The sequence below is a fragment of the Neltuma alba genome, unplaced genomic scaffold (assembly GCF_004799145.2).
Source record: "Neltuma alba isolate B1F8T4 unplaced genomic scaffold, ASM479914v2 tig00011277_pilon, whole genome shotgun sequence".
Taxonomy (NCBI): domain Eukaryota; kingdom Viridiplantae; phylum Streptophyta; class Magnoliopsida; order Fabales; family Fabaceae; genus Neltuma; species Neltuma alba.
Window position 1 is genome coordinate 351,249 of NW_021635987.1, and position 27,856 is coordinate 379,104.

Here is a 27,856-nt window from a genome sequence, read left to right on the forward strand (position 1 = left end):
GTTGGCTGATCATCATAGTCAAGTTGGCATTTTAAGGCCACACGAATATTTGAGACACCTTCTAATTTACATTGGAAACAATGACCAAGTCACTAATGTTCTTTCAGAGTGTATTTTACAGGTTCTCTCCTTGTCTATATATAATTCTTCTTTTTAATTTTTAAACAAGTCCTTACTCATTGTGTAATTGTTTTAAAAAAATTGAAAATGACCACTCAGCTTGTACAATTATATAGTTGAATTAGAGCTTCTGCTTGTGTTATTAAGTAGGGACTGACTATCAGAGATTGTGGTGATGAATGTGTCCTTCCGGGTGACAAATATCTCTATTGGCAATGCTTCAAGGATGAAGGAGCTTCTGTAAAATTTAAAGTGCCTCTAGTTAGTAGCTGTGAGTTAAAAGGGATGACTCTTTGGTGTGAATATCACCCCTCAACTGATTTGGGCAACGTGGAGGTTGACTCTTTCATTAGCATATTGATCATGAATTATACAAAGATGACCACTCTGCACTATAGGTAAGACAAAGTGGCTTCCTTTGAAGAAGAAAAATGGAAGGAAATAATATCAAATCTAGACTCTGATGACCAAGTAGAGATCATTGCTGGTTTTGGTCATGAAGTCACTGTGAAAAGAACAATAGTGTACTTGAAATATCACAAGTCATTTGATGAACAGATGGAGGATCCACCATCATCAAGTATTATTTTCTCTCTAACACTGTTATTTTGTACTAGCTCTAAAAGTTTGGATTATAGTTTAGTTTCAAGAAAAAAGAATCTAGTAGATTATTGTTAATCATAATTACCTTATTCTTTAGGGGGGTTTAAGGTTAACATTTTTACTTATTTCATGATTCATGATGTTTAATTTTTTGCATAATTTTTCTCTGTTTTTGTAGGTAAAGAAATGCATAGAGATGACAAAAACTGTGATTTCGAGCTCTCAAAAGCCCAAGTGTCAGAAAAGAGAATAAGTGGTGCAGCTCTAAAAGTCAGTGAAGTGGTGCGTGTGGGACAAGCAATGATTAAATTTAAATTTTCGTTTTAGCAATTATTATTATATTATCTAGACAAAGAAAACTCGTATTGTCTTGGTAGTTCATTTTGATAAATTGCCTTCAATGCCTTTTATCGTATGGTTTGTGTATACATCTAAATCTTAATTATTCGTTCATATAACTTACGTGGTAGATAAACTGTAGCCCCTCAAACTTTCAATAACATCTGCACTTTATCTTAAATTCTCAGTTTGTTTTCATGAATTTAGTTAAATCATGAGCTAATTCCAAATATTAATCAGACTTTGAAATAAGAATGCAATTGAATATTTCTCAAAGCTTGGGACATTGTTGCTTCCTTTCTATTCTATAGACTATAGACTCGGGCTTTTTTCATATAAAGTCGGTAACTAGGGTTCTAATATTCTCCATATAAACTAGGCAGGATATTAGAGTCATTCAAAACATAATGTTTATTATTGCACATCTAAAATTCCAAAACATCCATTAAGTCACTCGATATAAGGTGAATTATCATGTGCACACCAAGGAAATCAGTGTATTAGCACAATTCAGTAATTCCATCTTGTGATACTTGTTTCAGATCGTCAAGTTCGAATGAGCTTGCAACATCACGCTAATTTACTGTTAACTATCTTGTTATAATAGTAGTACTCTTCAGGTATTTAATGTAAGACATATTTATTGAGTTGATTTTGATTTTAAATATATGATATAGTACTCATATTTATCAGTTTTTTTAAAATTATTCTTATTGATACTCCCTCAATCATGATTAAATAGAAAAGGGAGGTAGGACATTAAGGAAGATGGTCATAGTACTTTAGGAAAACATGTTATATTTTTTATAATTAACTAACTTACCTAACTTTCTTAATTTAATCAGATTAGTTAAATAAGTCTTACATTAAGAATTAAGAATTGAAGAAGTAATATTTAGTTACTAGCAGCTGTTACTTGCTTTTTCAGAGTGTATTTTACAGGTCTTCTTCATCTCTATGTATAATCCCCTTTTTTTCCAAACTAGTCCTTGCCCATTATTGTAATTGTTTTAATAAAATTGAAATGATAGTTCGGCTTTGAATTAGAGCTAATGCTTGTGTTATTAAACTGGGATTGACCCTCAGAGATTATCGTGATAATTGTGTCCTCCCAGGTGACAAATATCCCTATTGGCAATGCTTTAAGGGTGAATGAGCTTCTGTAGAATTTAAAGTGCCTCTAATTAGTGGGATTAGTCTCTGCTGTGAATATTACCCCTCAGGTGATTTGGTCAATTTGGAGGTTGACTCTTTTATTGGCATGTTGATTATAAATTATACAAACAAGATCACTCTGCACTATAGGAGAGATACAACGACTTCCTTTGAAAGAGCAAAATGGAAGGAAATAACATCAAATCTAGACTTTGATGATCAAGTAGAGACCACTACAGTTTTTGGTAATAGATTCACTGTGAAAAGAACAGCAATGTACTTAAAATACCACATGTCATTTGATGAACAGATGGAGGATCCACCATCATCAAGTATAGTTAGCTCTCTAAAACTGTTGTTTTGCACCAGCTTTAAAAGTTTGGATTGGAGTTTTAGTTTCAGGAAAAAAGAATCTAGTATATTATTGTTAATTGTAATTTACCTTATTCTTTAGGTAGGTTTAAGCCAAGTTAACATTGACTTATCTCCTAATTCATTATGTTTAGTTTTTCACTTAATTTTTCTTTGTTTTTGTAGGCAGAGAATTACGCAGGGATGACAAAAACCATAATTACAAGCCTTGGAGCCTAAGCGTCAGAAAATAGAATAAGTGGGGCAGCTCTAAAGTCCGGTGAAGTGGTACGTGACAGGATTGCTTCCTTTCCATTCATTAAACAAAGGATGTCTCTCTGGCAATTCATACTTGGGCTTTCTTCATGTATAGTTTGTAACTAGAGTTCTAATATTCTCTGAGTTCAAATCATCATTTGATTATATGAATAAAAGCTTGTTTGGTTCATCTTCTGCGCCCTATAGAAATGGTAATTCAGATCCTATTGCTAGCGTATGTATTTGGTTTGCATTTCTCTGTTTTTCTTGGTAAAGAGGATTACCATAATAACATTGATTGCTGATTTTTTGTGGAATCAGCATTCATAGAGGACTAATGAATGATATATTGATTGCAGAAACATCCTTATGGGCAATGTTTCAAGAATAATGGAGCTTCCCCAAAACTATTTTATTTTGCACCAGTTTTAAGAGTTATATTTGATTAAAGTTTTAACTTCAGGGGGGAGTTCATTGATTTTAAATTAAGGGTTAAGATCCATTTTTTGTTAGTGAGATGAAGAAAAAATAAACTAGGCAGGATACTAGAGTCATTCAAAACATAATGTTTATTATTTCACATATAAAATTCCAAAACGTGCATCCATTAAGTCACTTAATAGAGATATAAGGTGAGTTATCATGTGCACGCTGAGGAAATTAATGTAATAGCACGATTCAGTAACTCTATCTCATGTGTACACACTAATTTACTGGTAACTATCTTACTATAATAGTAGTAATATTTAGTTACTAGTTGTTCATGAGAACCAGTTGATGCTGAATTTTATGTGAGAAATAGAATCTGCTTGGTCCAGTTTCAAATTTTCCACTACCTTGGTTTGATAAATTATGAAAAGGATGTTGCAATCAAAAGGCCTCCTTGTAAATGCTTGAAGAAGAGACCTTGCCTTATTTGTTGCTCCCTGATGCAAGAAGACATGCCAACCATACAGGATCACATTTGCGCTTAACACAATAATCACAATCAAGAAGTATAATATTACTACAACTTACCTACTGTTACAAATACTTGATCTCTATCATCACAAATGGTCCAACAACATAATCAAGAATCTCGATTCCTAATTTCAGAACATAATAAATCAAACATACTGTCAATTCAACATGCGAGAATTCATTCAAGGCTAGGAAAGCAGCAAGAATAGAGGCTTACTGAAGTCTTGTTCATTCTTCCTCCCAAAATCACACCTCCTAGAAACGAAGACTGGGCTTTTCTAGCAAATTCCCCTATGTTGGGCCAAGAACCAGAAGGCTCATTAAATTCATAGTCATAGAAATGCAGAAAAGATAAGGAAAACAGTAAATTTACCATACAATTGTCTACACACTCCAGCTCTAAAGATTCTTTATACCTAACATTTTCGGACATCACCAAATCAAATTCTTTTTTTTTTTTAGGTTCAGATGAAATTTTACAAGTATAGCAACTTCTTCTTCACATACCTTAACCAAAAGTCCAAAAGCCATACTTAAAGTAGAGATTCAAATTCAACAATTGCCCTCTGTCTTTTCCATGGGCATTCTGCAAAGAGAATTAAAGTGGATATGAGGGAAAAGTAAGACGATCTAGTTTAATTTAGGTGTGTGGATAAGCATTTAAGTTGATGGGCCAGGGATTTAGATCAATGGGGCAAGGCTATGGGTCACTTAAACAAGGTCCAATAACTTTAACAACTATTTACAGAAAAGTGGGCACCATTATAATCATCATGAACAGTATAATACAGATTAATTATTGCATTTACAAAAAGAATGAGTGAGAAGGAAAATTACCATATCAAGCATGGAAGTGGATTAGCATACATTGACAGAAATCGAGGATGTATCTTTTTATTTCAGCTTGTCATCACTTATTAAGTGAAGCCTTGTAACATTATCCTACAGATAAAGAAACATCACGCCTACCTTGATTAAGTAGAAGTGAATTCTATATTATGATAACCCTAATTGAAAAAATTACAAACCTTCTTGTTCATTATTCAGTGATGCTCAAGCCGGATACTTTATTAGTTTTGGTACCATATACCAGATAGATTGCAGTCTTCTTTACAACATATTTGTGTAAAAAATGCACCATAACATCCACCTCATTTCCAGGCTCCAAATTAGATATTATATTCTGCCAACTTTTATCAGCAGACGTTGTTGTAGTATCCCGTTTATAGAACTCCATAGTAGCCTTAGTAAAATTGTTTATCATGATGCCAATAGGATTTAAAGATGTTGTGCAATCTTGAAGAGATGTATAGATAATGTAGAGGACCATTCCATTTAAGCAACGACCAGCAACTTGAGGAACTTTAAATGATGCTAAGGATCCTTCTTTTTCAAAAACTAGCCAATCAGGATAATTGTCTCCAGGAAGAGAATATGTAGGCCCTCCATTAGTCCATCCCTATACCATGATGATAGAAAAAGAAGCACCCCATTTACTTAAGATTAAGAAACCTAACAGTCACTTCTGTTGAAATCTCTGAACCTTTATGTCATGCTCATGCTAATTAAAACCTCAAACCATGGTTTGGAGAATAGCTTCTGGAGAATAGATTTTGGGGAGAATAGATTTTGAAAGAATAGATTTTCTGAAAAAGTGATTATGATAAAGTGGGAGTGTTTGGATAGTTGTTGTCAGAAGTGTTTTTTTATATGTTGAAATTACTAAAAAGGACATAGATTTAAATGATAATTACATATAACATATATTTCATAATATATGTTTATTTGAAATAATAAATTTGTTAATAATATATATTTTGGTAACATAATAAATAAGACATAAATAATATAAATAATAAATAATTAATCTGTATATATATAAAATAATTACATATGTTTTTAGAAAAATAATTTGTTTTGCCAATAAAAAATATTATTATTTATTAAAGATTTTAAACATAAAATCTCATAATTTTTTGCACATAATTATTATTTATTAGGCTGCCAACCACAGCCCCTGCGAAAGGCACTCTTCGATAAAAAAATATTATTATTTATTACTACTCAATCCTCAGAAGCTCCCCGCGTGCTGCTTCAGCGAAACCAAGGTTTGGAAGCTTAAAACCATGGTTTTGTTGAGAACCATGGTTTTCAAAAAAGAAGAGGTGTTTGGCAAATTTTTTTCCAGACCATGGTTTGGGAACCCAAACCATGGTTTGGAAAAAAAGCCAAACACCCCCTAAGTTTAAGTACATTTGTCTAGTACTTGCTAAGCAAGCACCGTGCACCCCCAATTTGTAGCAATTTGATGATATGAATGAAACAGAAACTGTAAAGGATGTATGGTAAAGGGTGATAAACCAAAAGAATATTTGTATGATTCAAAATACAATGCTTTTTTTTTTGTCACATCTAAAATTCTGAAAACGTGTTATTTTCACTTTATAGCTATAGAAATAAACTGTATTTGATAGTATAATTTAGTAATTTATTATTGTAATGGTAAGTACATGCTACTAGTACTAAAACTGTAAGTCCCAGTACTCTGAACAACCATTGTTGTTAACTAGCAATTAAAGTACTAAAAGATGACAATGGGTAATGTTAGTACTTTAAGTATCATTACCTAGATCTTCCAGAAAATGTTGCTAACATGGAAAGGAATTTAACAAATTGTGCACTACAATACAAAATTCTTTAATATGCACTATAGTATTTTCTTGAAATTTATATGAGAAATGTGTTCTCTAAATTATAAATATTGAGGATGCATTAGCGGCGGCAGCAGCAGCAACAACTGCTACTACAGTAATGATAATGATGATGATGATGATGATGCATAATATGACTTTGAGATAAGTAGAAAACCTCTGAGATCCTCTTTAAAAGTGTATCCATAATTTTGATGAATCCTCCTACTTGGATAGTCAGGGAACTTGTGAAACCTTCAGTCCTAGCATTGTGAACTTGGTCAAAGAAACCAATTAGTGCTGGACTTTTTGCACGTGAGATTTTGAATGTACTTTGTCTTGCCTCCGCATTTCTACTACTTTGTTTAGATAAGCTGTTGACAAGATTCTGCAATAAAAATGGCATGCTTGCAAATGATTGATGAAGAAACCTTCGACTATTTGTTGGAGATGTCCAAGACCAAATGAGAGGTGAAAATAAACCATCTGGTAATCCTTCATAGCCACATAATGATACATATTTGATGCTTCTTGATCTCACTAATGAACGGGGCACTTCTGTTATAGCAGTTTCATTTGCCAATAGAGTTGTCAACGATTCCATGTGCTCAAAACCTCCTTCTAATTTGTCAATTTTTGAACAACCAAAAAGATTAAGGGTTTTCAATGATTTGACATTATATAAACTTCTTGGCAAATCAGTGAGATCTTTACAGTTCTTCAAATTCAACAAAATAAGGCATTTTAGATCTCCAATGGATTGATGAATGGAAGACAATCGTGGACAATCCTTGAGTATTAGGCTTTCAAGATTTGGAAAATTTGAAAAGTCAGGTGTTTGCCTCAGGTAATAGGAATGACTTAAATTGAGAATTTTCAACACCTCGAACAACTAGAAGAAAGAAATGTTATTAGATAAATTTAAATATAACAGGAAAATGAAATAAGTTGCAATAGAAACAATTATTATCAATAACTTTGAATTCTAAAAGATCATGTGAAAATACCTGGCACTTCTCCCACAAGCGGGTGAGATGACTATATTTTAAGTCAATAGCAATAACATTTTCTAGATGAAAACTCTCAGGCATGCAACTCAAAGGAAATCCATGCCAGCAGAGCCATCGCAGCTCTTTTGATAGATATTCGTAGTTCCCATCAAGTTTTACACGGCCAAGCTGAAGCAATCTAAGTCTCGTCATCATCTTAAATGCAATTGTATCAAAGGACAGCATGTTGGTGTTTGACAAATTCAAAGCCAATCCCTTAATAGACCTTGTTCCCTATGATACAAGATCAGGAAATGATGAAAATGAAACATAGCTCATTAGATTATTGCGTTTGAGTAATGTGATAATGGATTGAAATCAATATTTGACAACCATAAATAATGCATAAGGTTATTGAACAAAAAAAGTTTATTGTTCTAATAGGAAATAATAAATTATTAAGGAGGTTATTACCATATGATTTGTTAACACTTCAACCACATCTTTATGAAACCACAATCTGGTACGATTCTCAGGCTCATTTGGTGACATTTCACGAATGATCTCTCGTCCCATGTCACGTAGCAAACCATGCGTATCAAGCTTGTTATTTTTGTCTACTTTTACAAGGTTCAACTCTATGAGTCGAGTGATTCCAATTTCTGCATGTAGTCCACAGCCATCCAATATTTGTGCAGTATAATTTCTATCCCTTCCAATGAAAAAACAACATATATCCAAGAATATTTCTTTCTCCTCATCATTACTCAAACCATCATAGCTTATTTTTAGCTTTTTATGTATTTGATCATCTGGAAGTGCTTTGAGTCTATCTAAAACACTTTCCCAAGCTTTTACTGGCCTATCAAACAAATAAGAGCCTAGAACTTCAAGCGCTAGTGGTAGACCTTCAGAGTAAGCAATAACCCTCCTTGAAAGTTCATTAAAATCTTCTATTGGGTTTGCTTGCTTAAATGCATGCCAACTAAAAAGTTCAAGAGATTCATTACCATTCATTTCTTTCATACTATATACATTATCAGCTTGAAGGATCCTAAGCAGATGCTCATCTCTGGTAGTGATGATTATTCTACTGCCTGGACCAAACCATTCACGACTTCCACACAAAACACCTAAGTTGGGCCACATTATTGATATCATCTAGGACAATAAGTGCCTTTTTATGACAAAGCCTTTCTTTTATTACAACTTTTCCCAATTCAACACAATGCAGTGCGATCTTTTTTGTCTGTAAAACGTCAGAAAGAAGTTGTTCTTGCAAAAGAACTTGGCCATTTTCTTCTTCCCAAGCTTTTCTAATGTTTGTGAGGAAACTTTTTGCCTCAAAGCTTTGACCAATTTCATTATAGATAGCTTTGGCAATGGTTGTTTTACCGATTCCCCCCATGCCAGAAATCCCCACTATCATAATCACATTTGATTCATCGCCCAAGAACTGGATGATTTCTTGCATGCGAGAGTTTACTCCCACAGGATGATGAGCAACAAATAAATATGTGTTGTCATATAACTTTGTGGTGACAGTTTCAATAACGTGGTTAATCAACTCAGCATCAGTTCTAACCACAAGAATACAAAAGTCAAGTAAATAGAAGATAAACTTAGAAAGGAGCAATATATATATGAATACTCAATTTATGATTTCAGCTTAATTTTAAATGTTCTCCAACATGTAGATAAATTATCCAATGTAAGAAAGTTGAATAATGTTGATCTTACAATAATTGTCTCAGTTCATTTCGCTTTATATGTCAATCTTGAAAAAGAAATTAGCTCACAACACACCCTATACTGCATGAAAAGATTAGATCACACAGTGACTATCAAAACAAATTAGTTCATAGTCAACAAAATACGGATGTCCATGTATATCAAGGTGACACACGCTCGAGCAAGTAAGAAAAATGTAATTGCAGACTGACAAGGGTTTCTTGAAGAGAACCAAATTGTATAGAAATTTTAAACTTTTCATCAAGAAATACTGGCTTGAATTTTAAGCTTAGCTTAAGTAGCCACTAAATGAAATAGTTTAACCTTTAATACTATGTTCTCTTTATCAACATAAATCAGATTACTTCTAAAAGGAGTGAGAGAGTATAAGAATAACGTATTACCTATGATGACCAGAGTACCAACCAGATAAATTGGCAGCTTCATTAAGCGCTCTCCTCCAATTGAATTCCTTGTCTTTGCTAGTTGAAGTTTTCCTCACGAGTCCTTCCAATGCTTTTCCAAAAGAGCCAATTTGCTTACGCACATCTGATGGCTGGACACCATAGAATATAGGCAAGACCTCTCGACCACCAGTTCTGTGACACTCCATGATTTTCTCTAATTCTTGCAAGCACCATCTAGAGCCAGCATAATTAATTGAAAAAATAATGATTGACATTCTGGAATTTTCAATTGCTTGTCTTAGTGTGGATGAGATATTTTCTCCCCTTCTAATCCCATTATCCATGAAAGTTTCAATGCCTACATTTTTCAATGCGATGTGAAGATGACTCGTAAAAGATTTGCGTGTATCTTCACCCCTAAAACTCAAGAACACATCATAGACATATTTGGATTTTGGCTTCTTAGGATTGATTCCTTTTCCAATCTCTTGCAGCAACTCATGCATGCCCAATTTATTATTCATGTCAACTTTTACAAGGCTTTGCTCGATGAGCATTCTTATTCCACTTTCTATAGGAATTTTGAAGCTGTTTAATTTTTGCATGACGTCCTGTTTTTCCTCACCCACATAAAAGCAAGCAATATTAAAGAATAAATCTTTCACTGAAGCATCCAGATACTCCCAGCTTATTTTGAGTTTCTCTTGTATTTGACCAGTGGGGATGCCCTTTAATTTCATCAATACACTTTTCCACTCTGGTTTTGTCTTATTGAACAAAAGAGAGCCAAGCACTTCAAGAACCAGCGGCAACCCTTCACAGTAAGTAATTATAGTTTTTGCAAGCTTAACGAAACCATCTCTAGGACTTGAATGTTTAAAAGCGTTCCAGCTGAAAAGCTCAAGAGATTCACTATTGTCAATTCTTTTCATTTCAAAGAAATATTTGTCATTGAGTTCATCGAGTATCTGCTTATTTCTTGTTGTAATGAGGATCATACTCCCATAACCAAACCATTCACTGTTTCCACATAAGGCCATGAGTTGCTCTGTTTCGCTTATATCATCGAGTATTATAAGCACCCTTTTATTGTGCAGTGCTATCTTTATTTCACTAACTCCCCTTTCAATATCAACTATCTTCTCATCTTCTGGATAAGAAACATCTGAAAGAAGTTGTTCTTGTAGACAAACAAGACCATTGGCTTTTCCTGATACACTTTGTATATTTTCAAGGAAACTCCTACTCTCAAAACTACCTCCAACTGTATCATAAATAGCTCTAGCAAGAGTTGTTTTACCAATTCCCCCAATTCCCCATATGCCTACTATGATCACTTTGTTTTCTAGAGGAACAATATCTTTTGAATAGTAGTTGGTCAACTGAAGCACTTCATTCACACGAAGTTGTATACCCGGTAGACCTTGCGGGATATCTAAGCAGGTCTTGTCCAACTCCTTCTTAATGTGTTGGGTGATTTTTCTTATCATGGTGATGTCACTGCTCAACAAAATAAATTTATAATCAGGGGGCCAAAAGTAGCTTAAATTAAATGAACATCATACCAAAAAATGTCAAAATCATGTTTTCTGTTAATAAATGTTTTCTTTGGAGAGCCTTGGGAGTAGAAAAAGAAGGAAATTACAAAAGTATCACTTCAATCAAAATTCTTTAATTATTCGGATTATATTCTTTTAATCAGATCCAATATGATAAAAATTACTGCCTCTGCTCCTAAATATCACTTTATTCTTATTTATAAGTCACTTGTAAAAAAAATTTCTAAATATGAGTCGCTTAAGGAAATTAATGTATATTTTTCTAATTTTACCCCTATTGACTTAATATATGCCGAGAGAGAAAACGTAAAATGGTGAAAGAAAATATAAAACTGTTAATACATTTTCCTTAATAAAGGCAAATATGAAAAGAAATTATAAATTTAATGCATTTCTGGTGTCATTATTCCCACTTCCGCGGCTATTGGTATGCACTTTTACCTGATATGGGAAGCGGCATCCGTTGATGAATAGTTATACAACTAATTGTTTTACACTTCTTACTTGATGTAGCTTGTTACATGGGTCGACTTAAGGTACAAATAACTTATAAATAGAGATAAAATAGTATAAGAGTTAGTTTGTTGTACAACTTGCACTACAAACTAGCTTTTATGTTTAAGAGTGAAGGTAGTATAGAATTACAAATAAATTATTGATTTAGTGCTTAGAAACTAATTTCTATGTGATATTTAAAAATTACTCTATTTTTAACTGGGCCCAAGAAAATTTATTTTATCTTAGTGAATAAAAAAATATAACTGTAGACTCTAGAAGATGCTGATAAAAAAATTAAAAATACAAAATTTAAATTATATAATTCCTACAGCAGGAACACAGTTACAATGAATCCCTTGAAGTGAAAAAATTTGTAAAATTTCTCGAAATAACTTGTTCTTGTGTGGAACTTATTATGACGGTTTCGTTTCTCGTTGGCCTCAATTTGTCGTAAGAGTTTAGACTTTAGATCATATTACGGAAAGCTTAAAAAAAACAAAAGAAAAAAAAAAGAAAGGGGAAAAAAACAGAAAAAATAGCCGTTAGTTGGAGCAATACAGTCTTTCCAAAAATACTTAAATGGAAGATACTTTTTTTAAAAAGGAAAGAGTTAATACAATTTTTGTTTTCCTTATTTTTATTTTTATTTTAGTTTCAGCCTCTCAATTTTTTCTCATTTAAAATATTATTTCTATAATTTAACAAAATTTTGGATTATTTTTCCCTTCAAGATATATTTAAAACTTAAAAGATTAAAATCAAAATAAGAACAATTTTAATAAATCAAAGATTATATTAAAAAGAATCACAAAGCCATAAAAAATACTGAATGCAAGGAACACGGTGCTTAATTACCCAGAAGTTGAGACCTTCCAGCCGAACAAGGGCGCTCCCCAAAGAAAACCTCCCATGCTCCCCAATGCTTTGTGGGTCGGCAAACCGTCTGCAAATCCGCCACTCTGGGCGCGGGCTTCCAACGGACTCAAACCACAGTACACACCCAACACCGTTTTGCCCTTATTCTTATGACACTCCTTTATCTTTCGCAGTTTGCACACAAAATCTCGGGAAAGGAAGCATTTATCAGTGAAAACAATTATGACAATCTTTGACCGATCGATGGTTTCCATCAGGGTAGGGGTGATCTCTTCATTCTCGTCGATGAATGTTTTGATCGATGCAACTCTTAAGGAGAGTTGAAGAGAGGTTATTGATGGATATCTGGTTCGGAGAATCAAGAACACGTCGTGAATCATTAGCTCTCCTTGGGAACGATTGCAGATGAAGGGGAATTTGGTTATGCTGCTAAGCCAAAATTGAACTGATCCACCGTTTACATAGTAATTTGACTTGAGTAGTGGCACACGGTTTTTATGACAGCGACAGGATCATTTGTTTATTTGCAATTATTGAAAGTACTGATCCAACAAACCGAAGACTACACATAGCTTAATAATCAAGTCATGACAAAAAGTCACAGTCTCAACCTTGTCGCAACGTTCGAATTCGCTAAGAGCGGCCTGCATATAAAACTCGTATTAGCCATCCGTGAGATTGCAATCTTATCCGTTCACCGTTTCCCCAAAAACCTCAGCCATGTGTGTCGGCTGAAGCATACGGTCAAAGCGGAAAGGTCTACTCCCTTCGCTTTGCGAGAACATGATATCTAAACTGATCCTCGTGCTTACCGCTGCCTCTTCCCTAAATAAAAAAAAAAAATGCAAATTGGGACCCATGAGAACATGAGTACGGGCTTTGGCAACCATTTTTGTGAACGGGTCCTATGTGCAATTTTTCTACTTTTTTTTTGTAATTTTTCCTAAATTATTTTAAAGTATTTATATTTATTATTTTTTTAAAACTAATTTGCCTAACTTCTGTGTTGATATACTCATCTGGTTTTATTTATATGGTAGAGAGATAAAAATTTTATATAAATATACAATTTTATCCTTTATTTATTGTTCTCATGTGATATATTGTATATTAAATAAAGGGGTTAATTAATCTACAAATCTTTATAGTTTCAACGAATTTTGAATCAGGTCCCTATAGTTTTTTTTCTTTTTATTAGGTCCTTATACTTTTACCTTTTTTTAATTAGGTTCTTGTATTTATTTTTCTTTTAATTAAGTCCTTATAATTTCACTAAATTTTTAATCATATCCATGTAGTTTTAATTTTTATTTATTAATTAAATATAAGCTTAATTAAATAGATTAATACTGAAATATAAAATATTAATAATTAAATTAAATTAATAATTATGTAATAAAAAAGTAATAGAATTAATTAATTCAGGAAATTTTTTTAGAACAATTATTTTTTTTGCTGAAAAAATTAAAATCATTATAATAATTCAATATCTTTAGAATATTATTGTTTATAAACTAATATTAAATAATGTATACTATTTTATGTTTATATAATAGTACTATTAGAATTTATAAAATAAAAAATAAAAAATTCAGGAACTTAATTAAAAATAAGGTGAACTTATAAGGACTTAATAAAAAGAAAAATAAATACAAGGATCTAATTAAAAAAAGGTGAAAGTATAAGGACCTGATAAAAAGAAAAAAAACTATAAAGACCTGATTCAAAATTAGTTAAAACTATAAGGAGCTATGAATTAATTATCCCTAAATAAAGATAAAGTTAACAAAATTGTTAAATTTTAAATGTAAGTTAATGAAATTTGATATGTTTTTTATCTTTAGAAACATGTTGAAAATGATTTATAAATAAGATTTGAGGAGTATAATCTAAAGATATATATAAGTATTTTAATAATCAATTGCCCATGTCTTTGGTGAGATGAAAATCGGATACTTATCTACTTGTGGTTGCCAAGGACCTGTACGTCATGTGTTTCTTTCTCTCATTTAACCTAAGGATGTCGCCTCCAAATAATCCCTTTTCTCTTATTCCAACATATATATGCTAGCATTCCATCTTCAGTTTCCTTATTGAGACATCCATCTTCTAACTCACATTGGAAACAATGACCAAGTCACTAGTGATCTTTCAGGGCCTATTTTACAGGTTCTCTTCCTTTCTCTATATGTATTATCTCTAGTTTTATTTATAAGCTTTAAATTTGAAAAAATGTATAATCCACCTTATAAGGTTTAATTTAGCGTTTGTCTTAACATTTAATGCATTTTTTCAATTTTTTTCCTAATTATTCATTCTTTCTCTTTATCATAATCTCTTTTATCACATTCCCCCCCCACATTCTTTTTCTTTTTTTATTTATTATAAAGATATATTTGAAAACAAAAACATATTAATTTGAGTTGAGTATAAAGCTAATAATATGTGTTGAACCTGTAGGTCCAACTCGCCAAAAATGGCCGGTTACCACTACATCAAAAAATATAACCCGCACCACTATAACCTTAACCATTAGCGAGTCGGCCTACCAAGCAGCAAGCCAACTTGTTGGTCAACCCACCTATTTTTTTTCAAAAAAATAATGAAAGTAAAAGTAAAGCAGACTTTCACTTTAAACTTCATTGTCATTAGAAATAACTAGATAAAAATGGTTATCCAGTGTCGCTCGTTGGTTTCATTGGGAAAAAAAATGTGTGGACTTGTGTATCATATTGGAAATCAGACAACCATAGAATATTTGTATTTTATTGTGTTGTAATTTTTATTTGGATGTTTGCAATATTTTATATCATTTCTAGTGTTTTTATTTTTTATTATGTATAACTGGTAACATTTTTAGGGGAAAAAAAAAAAGGTTATTTTGGCCGGTTGGCCAACCCACCTTTAGCCAGCATGCCAATATAGGGACCCTTTGGACCCGCACTAAATAACCTGTAACCCGCCACGGCTTGCAGGATGGCCCGTATTATCATCCTAGGGCTTGTTTGAGTGGTTTCCAAAACCATGGTTTGGGTGGTTTCCAAAACCATGGTTTGGGTGGGATGTCACCTAAATAGCATCAATTTTGGACCAATAATCTAAAACCATGGTTTGGACCAAAATCATGGTTTTGGAACCCGAAACCATGGTTTCAGGAGAAGTGAATCCATTCTACTACTGGCTCAAATTGGAGTGTATGATTGTACCAATTAAAATAGATCTCAACAATAATATGACTTTAACATTCCTCAATTATTTTTTTAATAAACATATTTAATCTTATATCTTATAAACATATACACACATATTAATTATTTATTAATTACATTATCTTATGTATTATTAATTATGTTGGTAAAAAATATATTATTAATAATTTGATTCTTTCAAATTAAAATATATCATAAAATCTATCTTTTATGTAATTATCATATTAACTTTTTTTTTTAGTAATTTGTATATATAAAAAGTACTTCTGATAACAACTATCCAAACACTTTTACTTCTCAGAATCATTTGTTCACAAAATCTATTCTTTACAAAATCTATTCTTCTTAGAATCTATTTTCCAAAAGCTATTCTTCAAATCATGATTTGGTTTCATCCAAACAGGTATAGTTGAGTAGTCGCGCACGGTTTTCATGCAAGCCCCAATATGATTGTTTATTTGCAATTATTAGAAGTACTGACTCCAGCAAACCGAAGACCCGTGACAAACGCCGCCCAACATTCGAACTCGCTGTATTTTAAATTTTTCATAAGCAAAGCAGCCTGCATCTAAAACTCATCTTGGCCGTCCGTGAGATTGCAATCTTATCCGTTCATCCATTTCGCCAAAAACCTCATGGCTCAGGTCGTCTTCTCCCTGCACCCTTTGGACGAACTACTCATTTCCAGACATTATCCATTCCCAATAAATTCTCCATTAGACAATTCCACAATCTCCAAGTCTGTCGAATAAACTCCAACTCCTGGAAACAGTTCGGAATTGGATTCAACCCTCAGAGATATTTGTTTCAGCTGAAGCCTACTGTCAAAGCAGAAAGGCCTCCTTTCACCAAAAAAAAAAAAAAAAGGGCAGAAAAGCCTCCTCCCCTCACCATGCGGAAACATGATAGCTAAACTGATAATCCTACTTAGTATTACCTCAATCAACTAATTTGGAGAGATTAAAAAATATTTATATGTATTGTTTTTCTCCAAATTAATTTATCTCACTCATTCGATATAATAGTACACCAAATATTCTAGAGAGATGCTATAATTTTTAATAATCAAGTGCTCATCAAAATTGGATATTTATCTATTTGTGGTGATCAAGGACTCGCACGTCATGTGTTTCCTTCTCTTGTTTGGTCAAGGATGTCTCCAATGAACAATCCTCTTTCTCTTATTCCAACATATGCCAGCATGCAATCTTCAATTTCCTCATATATATATATGTATATATATATATAAAGAATTGCAGTATCCCTAGTCCTTCATGGATTCATGACAACCTTCCAAAGCCACAAAGCCTTTTATTGGAATGCGCATCACAGAATATAATGGCGATGAGGTAAATCAAAGTGCCGCAAATATCTGGGATTCCTTGTATGCCACATGTAGTAGGGACATAGCAAAGACACCAAAATTCTCAAAAATCTTGGAGATTGTATCTTCTGTGCTGTTGGCTGATCACTATAGCCAAGTTGGTATCTGCCAATCGAATGTTTGAGAAATCTTTTAACTCAGATGGGAAACAATGACCAAGTCATTGGTACTCTTTCAGAGTCTTTTTTACTGGTTCTCTGCCTCTCTGTATATGTACTCCTCTGTACTAGAGCCATTTATTCTATTTTCTGACCCTTAAGCTCTCAAAGCTTAAAATCATGGTTTTTGTCATCTCTATACATTTCTGTACCTGCAAAAATAGAAAAATTAAGTAAAAAGTAAACATCACGAATTATGAGATAACTACAAATATTAGCCTTAAACCCACCTAAGGAATAAAGTAAATAACACCTAACTATAATCTACTACATTCTTTTTTCCTGAAACTAAAACTGCAGCCCAAACTTTTAAAGCTGGTGCATAGAGAGAGTTGATAAGCCTGCGTGCATCATTATGGCTTCTTTGAAACCCGCTTTAATAAAGCCCATATGTTTCTTTTTTTTTTTTTTTGGATAACAACGGCAAGCTAAGGCTTGGTAAACAAAAGCCGCTTACGAGGGCTTTAGTTTAATACATCAGTTGCCTCTCGTATGCATCGTAAAGCTTCCGTATATCTCCTCCTACATACTGGGTCAACCTCTGTCACTAGGACTGTTTCTGGGCCCACCTGGTGTCCTGCTCTTTCCATGCTATTTGCACATTCCATGCTTTCTCGGCTACTGTAGCCTACTTGCACACTTCGGCTTTCATAGAGTAGACTCCTTATTCTTTCTATTTCATTTTGGAATGGGTGGTTTCTGCCGCTGTCTCTAGTCACCATGCTTATTGCCTCCAGAGAATCTAAGTATAGATTAAAAGTCGCTATATTTAGAGACTTACACACCTCCAGACCTGTGCAGATTGCCTCCAACTCCGCAATTGTCACTGGTAGAACTCCAAGGTTTCTTTTAAAACCCATAATCCATCTTCCTGTATTATCCCTCACCACTCTACTGCATACAGCTTGGCCATCCTCTGAAATAGATGCATCGACATCTACCCCGGCTGACCCGGACTCTGGTGGTAACCATTGACTACCTGTCAGGTGCTGCTGGTTAAAAATTTTATGTTTCCACTTTCCATTCTCGGCCATTTCCATAAGCAGGAAGTTGCAGTGATGCACAACCTCCGCCACGGATGCCTCATGGTCTTGGAATACTCTCTGGCACCTATACTTCCGTATTAGCCAGCAAACAATGCCAAAAACTCGAGTCCATGGTGTATCTTGAAATTTAATCCTCTTTGGTGAACGTGTTATGTTCCAGTGGAGCCAAACCTGCAAGTTACCAGAAAAAAAGACACAGTAGGAGTTAGGATGAATAAAAGCCTTCCATATTTGTTTCGCTCTGGGACAATCTCTCAACAAATGGATCACACTCTCCTCACTAGGGCAGCCCAAAGGGCACGTATTACGAGCACGCAGTCCTCTTTTCGCTCTTAGGGAGTTTGTCATAACTTTCTCGTGGGAAATTTGCCACATAAAGAGTTTCACTTTCTTCGGCACTTGCCAACGCCAAAGACTCTTCCAGATCTGGTTTCCCATCCCTGAGTCTGCTCCAGATAGACATCTATAAGCTGCTTTCACTGAGAATCTTCTATCATTTGAGAAATTCCAACATACCATATCCGGCCGATCTGTTATTTGTATTCTAATTTTTAGGATCCTCCTAACTACCCACTCAGGGAGATAGTATCTCAGCTTATCCATGTTCCAATTTCCAGGACTTTGCATAAAGTCTGCTACTTTATCCTCCAGGTTGATATCATCGTGACGATTGATGACAATCTCAATGAGCGGTTTATCAAGCTGTGTCCACGGTTCCCACCAAAACTTGGTGTTGGTCCTGCTATTCATCTTTTTCCCAATTCCGATCATGAACTTGTCCTATACTTCTGTGATGGCTTTCCAAGTACTAGACATGTTTTTCTTTTTTGTCACTACCGGTATTTGGGAGTCCCCACATTCATAAATGGATCTCAGACATTTCACCTATAGAGAGTCCATTTTTGTTATCAGCCCCCAGCATAACTTCATGATGAAAGCTTTGTTCTGCTTCTCTAAATTTTTAATTCTGAGACCTCCTTCCTTCTTGTCTCTCATGGCCGTCTCCCATGAAATCAGGTGCAGTTTCCGATCATCCACATTCTGGCACCACAAGAACTTTCGACTCGGCTTCTCTAGTTGCTGTAATGTCCCTTTCGGGAGTAGAGATGATTGCATTTGATAGGAAGGCAGTGCTTGGATCACTGACCGGATAAGAGTAGCTCTTCCTACCATCATAAGGTACTTACTTTTCCAACCTGCTAGTCGATCGTGAGCTTTCTGTATGATGTGATTGAAAGTAGTCTTTGTAATTCTTGTATGCATGAGAGGGGCGCCCAAATATTTGCCTAGGTCCGACATGATTCCAATCCCCAGATTCTGACTTAAAGCCAAAGCCCTGTTAATATTGACATTCCTCGAGGAAAAAGCCTTAGATTTCTCCAAGTTAATCCTGTGGCTGGAGAACAGACAGAACCTTTTCATTACTTTCTTGATATTCTGTATTTGCTTGACTAAGGCTTCTGAAAATAACAGTAAATCATCTGTAAAAAAAAGATGAGATATGGGTGGTGCCTTATTGTTGAATCTCAACGGTCTCCATCTCCCCAGTTCACATTGCTGGATTATTATGTGGTTCAGTCTCTCCATACATAGTACGAACAAGTATGGGCTAAGTGGATCACCCTGCCGAATCCCCCTAGTTGGTTGAAAGGATGGGCCTATTTCACCATTTAACAAGATGGACATAGAAGCTGTACTAACACAGGCCATGATTACCCTGATGAGTTCAGGATAAAGCCCAATGACACTTAACGTGTTTCGTAGGAACCCCCAATCAAGTCTGTCGTAGACCTTCTCCATATCGAATTTAATAGCCACATAGCCTCGTCTCCCTGGTTTTGTTCTCATCTTGTGTATCGCCTCCTGTGCAATAATAATATTGTCGCCCGCAATGAAACTGTCCTATTGTGGCCCCACTAGGTGATTCATGATGACCCGAAATCGATTGGCTAGGACTTTGGTAATGACTTTGTAACACACATTGCAAAGAGAGATCTGTCTCATTTCTTTTAAGGTGGAAGGGTTTTCCACTTTGGGAATGAGGACAAGATTTGTCCGATTAATCTCACTAATAGTCTGAGGTCATCTGAAGGCTTTCTTCACCAAGTCACAAATCCGTCTCCCCACAACTTCCCATTGTGTTTGGAAGAAATGGGACTGAAGCCCATCTGGTCCGGGGCTTTGAAGGCACCTATGGCAAAAGCTGCATTTTTCACTTCTATGTCCGACACTTCACGGTGCAGAGTATCCAAATGGTGTGGTTCTAGCCTTGGAAATTTATTCAGCCATTCAGTATCTTCCCAAGTTTCTGCATCCTTGGTATAGAGAGTCCTGTAGAAATCACAAGCTATTTTCTTAATCTGATCACTCTCTTGAACACAATTCCCATTGCCATCCTTGAGTACCGAGATGTTCTTCTTACTTCTTCACACAACCGAGGTAGCATGGAAATAGCGTGTATTTCTCTCCCCCCCACTGTAAGCATTTACACTGCAATTTTTGGTACCAGATTAGTTCCTCTTGTAGAAGGATTTTGTTATACTCTGGCCATAATTTCCTTTCTAGCCAAAGAAGTCCATTCAAATTCCCTTATCTCTTTCTTTTCTCTATACCTTCTAGTCTGCTGCGAATCTCTTTTTTCCTTCTTGGGAATACTGCCCACTTTTTCCATATTCCATTTCATCACTGATTCCTGAAATTTACGGCTTCCCTGTATCCAATCCGTATCTTTCCAGGCTTCTTCTACAACTTCTCGAAAGCTCTCTTCAAGTAGCGAAGCTGATTGGAAGTGGAATCTTTGTTTAGGACACAAGTTAACCCTGGTTCCCATCCATTCCACCACTATTACCTTGTGGTCAAACTTGTACTTTAAATCTACTCTGACATTGGTTGTAGGATAGGTGGCTGCCCACGCCACATTACAAAAAACCCAATCTATCTTCTCTTGTAGCCCCTCTCTTTCCCAGGTGAAGGCTTTCTCAGGATCAAATAATTCCAATAGGCCTGCTTTGCTCACACATTCATTGAAATGAGCCATAGATAATATCTGTGGTGGGGTGCCCCCCTTCTTGTTGCTTGGGTCCCTATAGGCATTGAAATCGCCCATTATAATCCACTCGCTATCTATGGTTTCTGCCACTTTTTCAATCGCCCGCCAAAGTTGAGTTTGTTTATAATAGCACGTTTCCCCATACACAAACATCTCAAAGAAAGAGCAATTAGGCGTGGTGCTCGTAATCTTGCAGAGTAAGACTTGTTCGGTCAAACATTGGTAGTCCACTGTGAACTCTTTTTCATTCCAGAGGAGCCATATTCTGCCTGCGAAACCGGTGGCTTCCACCCTTATCTAATTGGTGAAGCCCAGACGTCTTACAATTTTATCCACTCTCTCTCCACTGATCCTGGGTTCAATAAGACATAGGAGCCCAATTTTATTCTTACTTATAACATCTTTAATCAAAGCAGGGAAAGACCTACCCTCGGCCCCCCTGCAGTTCTAGCATGCCATATTCATAATGAAGAAAAATAAGTCGGGAAAGGAAAGCTTATCTGCTCTCCCCGGTTGCTCATACAAACTCTAACTCAAAGGAACAATCCTCCGACAACAACATCTTCTCCTTTTCCCATGTCAAATCTTCAACCACGTCGTATAAAAGCTTGGGGTTTGGGGGTTTTGCTTCAGTTCTATAGGCACTGTCCAATGGGTCTCCATCATCTAGTACCATGAGGACCTGACCTGTATCTACTACTTTTCTTTTGCCCTCCCATTTTCCGTTAGTCTCTCCTTTTTTAATCATCATTTCCTCCTTTTTTCCCCCAAGTACTATTTTTTCTTCGGGCTTGGACTTAACATCCCTACAAACTACTAGATGTCTTCTTTGGGCCCCTATTTTACTCTTCGTTATCCCTTTCGTCTGTTCCTTTGGATAATAGCCCAATTGTAGTGGTTGGTTTGGTCCATTCCTTTTTTCCTGAAACTCCAGCTCGAGCTTCCAATTTTCTTTCCCTTATATAAGCCCATTAGGCTTATTTTGGGTGACTTAACCTCCTTTCCTCCTATTTTTTGAATTTTCCGCTCAGATGGTTGAGTATCCCACAGTACCTGTCTGCTATTCACTTGGTTTTCCTTTCTGGTCTCTTCAGGGTTAGGCTACACCCTAGATCCGTAGGCATCACTCTGATCTCTTTCTTTTCCTTCGCCTTCATGGTCTGCCATCGTTGCAAATCTGGAGGTTTGGTTAACTTTATTTCCTTTCTTCCTTGATTTCCCGATATTCTTCAAATTTGTACTATTCTTGATTTGACCTGTCTATCTAGTAGATCGGGTTTTGTTTGCTCTCGATACATACATCCACGGGCTGAAAGGTCCTTCTCCTCTGATGTTACTACTACCGTCGTCCTATTTCCAGCCTGCTCCCTCCCCGGTTGCACCTCTGTTTCCTAGTTCTTCCCAGTGTGCGGTTCCTTCTAGTTTGACGGACATCCTTTCCATGGACAAGCTTCTTTCAATGACTGTACCTTCTGCACTCGAAACAAATTAGACTTAAACCCTCATATTCAATGTTAAAGATTTATCCTACTACAATCACATATGGTACAAGGCTCATCTGTAGGTCTAGTTCGACACATATCCTCGTGTATCTCGCCCTCTCCACTGTCTCCCCTCTCGCTACATTCTCAGCGAGCGTGTGTAAATCAACCCTAAGTGGTCTCCTGATCCTTTCCCCAATCCTCATAATGCACTGTCTATTGTAACAATAAATAGGTATCTGTGGGATCCTTACCATGTGACTATTCGACGGAGTTGATTCCTGTGTGGGTTGAAATACGGCGTCCATCTTTGGACCAGTATGCAATGTTGCGCTATGATCCACGGTCCATCAAACAAAACTTTCCTGTAGTGTTCCCTCCAACGAGATTCGTTTAGGAATCTCACTATGAAATAATTGTTAGGCAAATCAATGAGCTCAAACTCCTCAATCCCCCATATTTTGATCAGATGTGCTCTCAGCATGTACATATTGAGCCTTCTGCCAAGGACTGTAATGATCAATGAATGGTTCCAGGGTTCACACCGGTGATTAAACTCCTCTTGTGATATTAGAACTACTGGATAAATCTCTATTAACTTTCTTACTTCCTCCAATGGTTCTGGCAGTTTCCAGGAAAAGTCCCTATCTTCTTCAAAAATATCCAATTCCATACTTGTTCCTCCGTTAGCCATTCCATTGAATCCCAATAGGGATTGCTTATAGGAGAGGGCAGTATTCTTCATTCCCGACAGCTCAACCTTTTCTTCTGTCGCCTCATCTTTTCCTTGTTCAGCACTCGCACTTACTCCCCCCTTTGCTGTGGGGTTTTCCTCCATTTGGTCATCCATTATAGCTATTGGAATTTCCTCCACCTTCTTCTTTTTCTGGTCATTCTCTGGAGTATCGGGTCGCCTGTCCGGCGGAGCTTTGCGTTGACCTGTGTCTTCCATAGCACACAGAGTTGTGGCATGATTCCCGCGAGAGAGAACTTTTTTTTACATGCTCATATTCTAAATCACACAATTAAAGCGCCTATATGTTTCTTTGGGTGAAGACCCATTACATTGTTTTGGATGTAAGGCTCGTTCCCCTTACTTGTACTTCTCTAGGAAATTTTTGCAATGGAATGGCTCTTTTTTATCAAATAAAGAAGATAATAATACCTGAAGACTCTAAAATTTTAAAATATTAATCAATGAATTTAATCATTTATTGACAATTTAAAATAATCAATTGACAAAAATACCTCCATCCACATAAACAAATCTGAAATTCAGGAAGCTATCCTACCCATTGTTTAGATGAGAAGAATGAAAACAATAATTAAAAAAAAATGTATTCTCTCTTATGTTGGTGACAAGCGAAAATTGAAAAAAAAATAAGAAAGAAAATTACTGATGGGACCCACCATTTTCATTCTCCAAATTTTCTCCCCACCCACAAGGAGAGTTTTTTTTTTGGGGGTTCATCCCGAGCTCGTGTGTGTTGATGGGGTTGGATAACATATAATTTGATTTTTTTTGTCTAAGCTACTATATTTTACTTCAAAATTTACTCTTTCTATTTTTAAATAGAAAGATATATTTTTCAAATAATTGGATTTTAAAATTTTTTATGGGGTTAATTTTAATATAAAATTTATCTTTAATTTATTTTGATAGAGATAATAATATGAAACATAATATATCCTGTTGTGAGGGTATTATTATGATTGTGCTATTTGCTTCTTTTCCCTTTAATGTTCTGTCTCGTCAATCAAACTATAAGTAGTGATAACATTATATGTTTCCAATTTTTTCTCTCATTTTTCTTTTTTTGGTATAACTCAACATATAACTCAAGTCACTCAAGTTACTCTAAACTTGAGATTAATTTTCATCGGTCTTGGAGCGTTAAGGTTAAAGCTCTTCTAGCAAATGTGTTTTTTGATATTCGAACTTGTGTTCTAATACTGATTACCTTTCCACTCAGTGGCTTGTTGGTAACTTTTTTCTTTATCCAAACAGCACATACATGAATTCTGGTCTCCAACACTGATCAAAGACAAACAATCTAATTCGAACTCCATTATAGTGCAACCGCTTGAATCATGAAATCTAACAGAATGGCTCAAGATTAAATTAAGGATTAAAACATTTTTTTTAATGGTTCAAAAAACAAACATATCTATTCATCCAAAAAATTCACATCCCTTTTACCTTCTTTTATGGTCAATCTGCTTGTGCTGCCAAATTAAACTAAGACAACACTTGAGATTGCCTTTCAAAAAGTGTGATATGTATTAGGGTTAAATACTATTTTAGTTAGAGTTTAGTTAGATGACAGCTGTACATTTATTTATGTTAGCTTTCTTTATAAAAACACTTGTGTATTCCATTATTATTCAAGAAATAAGATTCAGTTTACGTTCTCTTTCTCTTGCAATTTGTGTTATGGTATCAGAGTGCGAAATATTCGACTTCGATCTCATCTTTTCTAGTCTCTAAAATCTTTCTTCCTTCCTTCTTTCGATTTACTCCTTTTCTCTTTGATTTTCTAGTTTCCATGGCTAACGATTCTTCCTCTGCCTTTCTTTCTTCATCTGCTGGAATTTCTTCTTGAGGATATTCTTCTCTCTTGGATGCTACTCAAACTGTAGCAAGTCCATATTATCTTCATCCAAACGAAAATCCGTCTCTCATTTTGGTTTCAGTCCTAATTACCATTCGTGGGCAAGGGCAATGAGAATGGCACTCATGTCAAAGAACAAGGTTCGATTCATCGATCGTTTGATTCTTGTGCCGGCTCCTACTAATGTGATTTTCCAAACTTGGGAGAGATGCAATATGATGGTTTTATCTTGGCTCACTCTCACCTATAATCACACAGAGCATTCTGTGGATTGACCAAGCCCACAATGTATGGAAAGATCTTCATGATAGATTTTTGCAGAATGATATATTTTGAATGGCTGATCTGCAAGAGGAAATTTAGAATTTAAAGCAAGGTGACTTGTCTGTTAGTGATTATTTCACCAAACTCAAAATTCTTTGGGATGAATTTCTCACTGTGCGTCCTATTATACTGTGTTCTTGTTCTCCCAAAAGTGCATCTAGTGCTACTGATGCATTCAAGAAACACATGGAGCAAGATTGTGTTATATGTTTCTTGAAAGGGTTAAGTGATAGATTTTCTACTGTCAAGTCACATATTATGTTGATTGAACCATTGCCTAGTCTTAATCGTATATTTTCTCTTGTTACTCAACAAGAAAGGGAGTTAGGCTTCCAGATTACTGAGGCTACAGCTTTATTAAGTAAGGCTGCTTGATCTCATTTTGCTGGTCCAAATAAACCGAGATCTTCTGCACTCAAGCTGTGTACCTATTATGGAAAAGCTAAGCATACTGAAGCTACATGCTACCGAAAGCATAGGTTTCCCCTGGTTTTAAGTTCAGAAATTCTTCTGTTAATGCTATTTCATCTGATACATCTTTATCTAGTAAAAATTCTATTGATCCTCCTAAGGTTGTTAATCAATCATACAGTTTCACTCCAGAACAATATCATAAATTGCTAGCTCTTGTTAAAGCTAACAAATTAACTTCTCAACCCTCAGCTTCTATTAACCATGTTTCTGCTCATGGTAATTCTCATTCTTTTGTTAATTCTTTTTCTAACTCTTGGATTATTGATTCAGGAGCCACAGATCATGTGTGTTTCTCTTTATCTTTGTTTTCTTCATATACTCGTATATCTCCTATTCTTGTTAATCTCCTTAATGGATGTTGAGTTACTGCTACCTGTCATGGTACAATTATCTTTTCTAATTCCTTTTATGTTACAGATGTTCTGTATGTGCCAAAATTTCATTTTAATCTCATTTTAGTTTCAAAACTCACTTCTTCTCTTTCTTGTGATATTTCTTTTCAGAAGTCACTCTGCCTAATAAGACTCCTACCATTATGGAAGATGATTGGTTCAACTGATGCAATTGAAGGGTTATACATCATGAAGCACACTGCAGATTCATCACCACACCTCATTAGTATCATCTCCATTATTCTACTTCAACTACACTATTCGATCTTTGGCATTTTCAGTTAGGACATCTGTCCAAGGATACTCTACATACTTTGAATCAACAATTTCCTTGTATTACTTGTGATTCTTCTTTTTCTTGTTGTGATGTTTGTCACTATGCTAAGCAACGCAAACTTCTTTTTCCTGTAAGCAATACAAGGTCTAATAAAGTTTTCAATTTACTTCATTTTGATATATGGGGTCCTTATCATTTACCTTCCACACATGATCACAAATATTTTTTAACTATAGTAGATGATTTCTTGCGTTACACATGGATTTATCTTCTCAAGTAAAAGTCTGAGGTTCCTACACAAGTTAAAAATTTTGTTAACCTAGTTGAAACACAGTTTAGCACCTTTGTTCAAATCATACGATCTGACAATGGTCCTGAATTCAATTTATCAGATTTTTATGGATCTAAAGGCATTATTCATCACACTACTTGTGTAGAAACACCAGAACAAAATAGCAAAGTTGAAAGATAGCACCAATATATTTTAAATTTGGTGAGAGCTCTATTATTTCAGTCTCACCTTCCTAAAGTTTACTGGTCCTATGGTATTTCTCATGCCATTTATCTTATAAATCGTCTTGCCACACCAATTTTGGATAATAAGAGTCCATTTGAAATTTTATATCAACAATCTCCTAATTTTAGCAATCTTAAAGTTTTTGGTCGTCTCTGCTTTGCATCTACTTTAACATAAAACCATACTAAATATGATAAATGTGCTTCTAAATGTATTTTTCTTGGTTTTAGATAGGGTACTAAAGGTTTTGTTATCTTAAATCTTCACACACATCAGATTTCTATTTTTAGAAATGTTCATTTCTATGAGTCTATTTTCCCATTTTGTAATTCTGACACTCCTACTTTACCAAATTCCATTCTTTTACCACAAGGGTTTCCTCCTTTAGATTTTCCTG

The 27,856-nt window shown here is 35.0% G+C and overlaps 1 protein-coding gene across 1 annotated transcript in view; it reads left to right on the forward strand.

Annotated features, from left to right (window-relative positions):
• Positions 1 to 27,856, forward strand: part of LOC114711103 (uncharacterized) — a 107,177-nt gene that overhangs the window by 4,815 nt on the left and 74,506 nt on the right. The window contains 1 exon segment of the mRNA XM_028895454.1: positions 12,200 to 12,201. Within this exon segment, the coding sequence (XP_028751287.1) occupies positions 12,200 to 12,201 (2 nt within the window).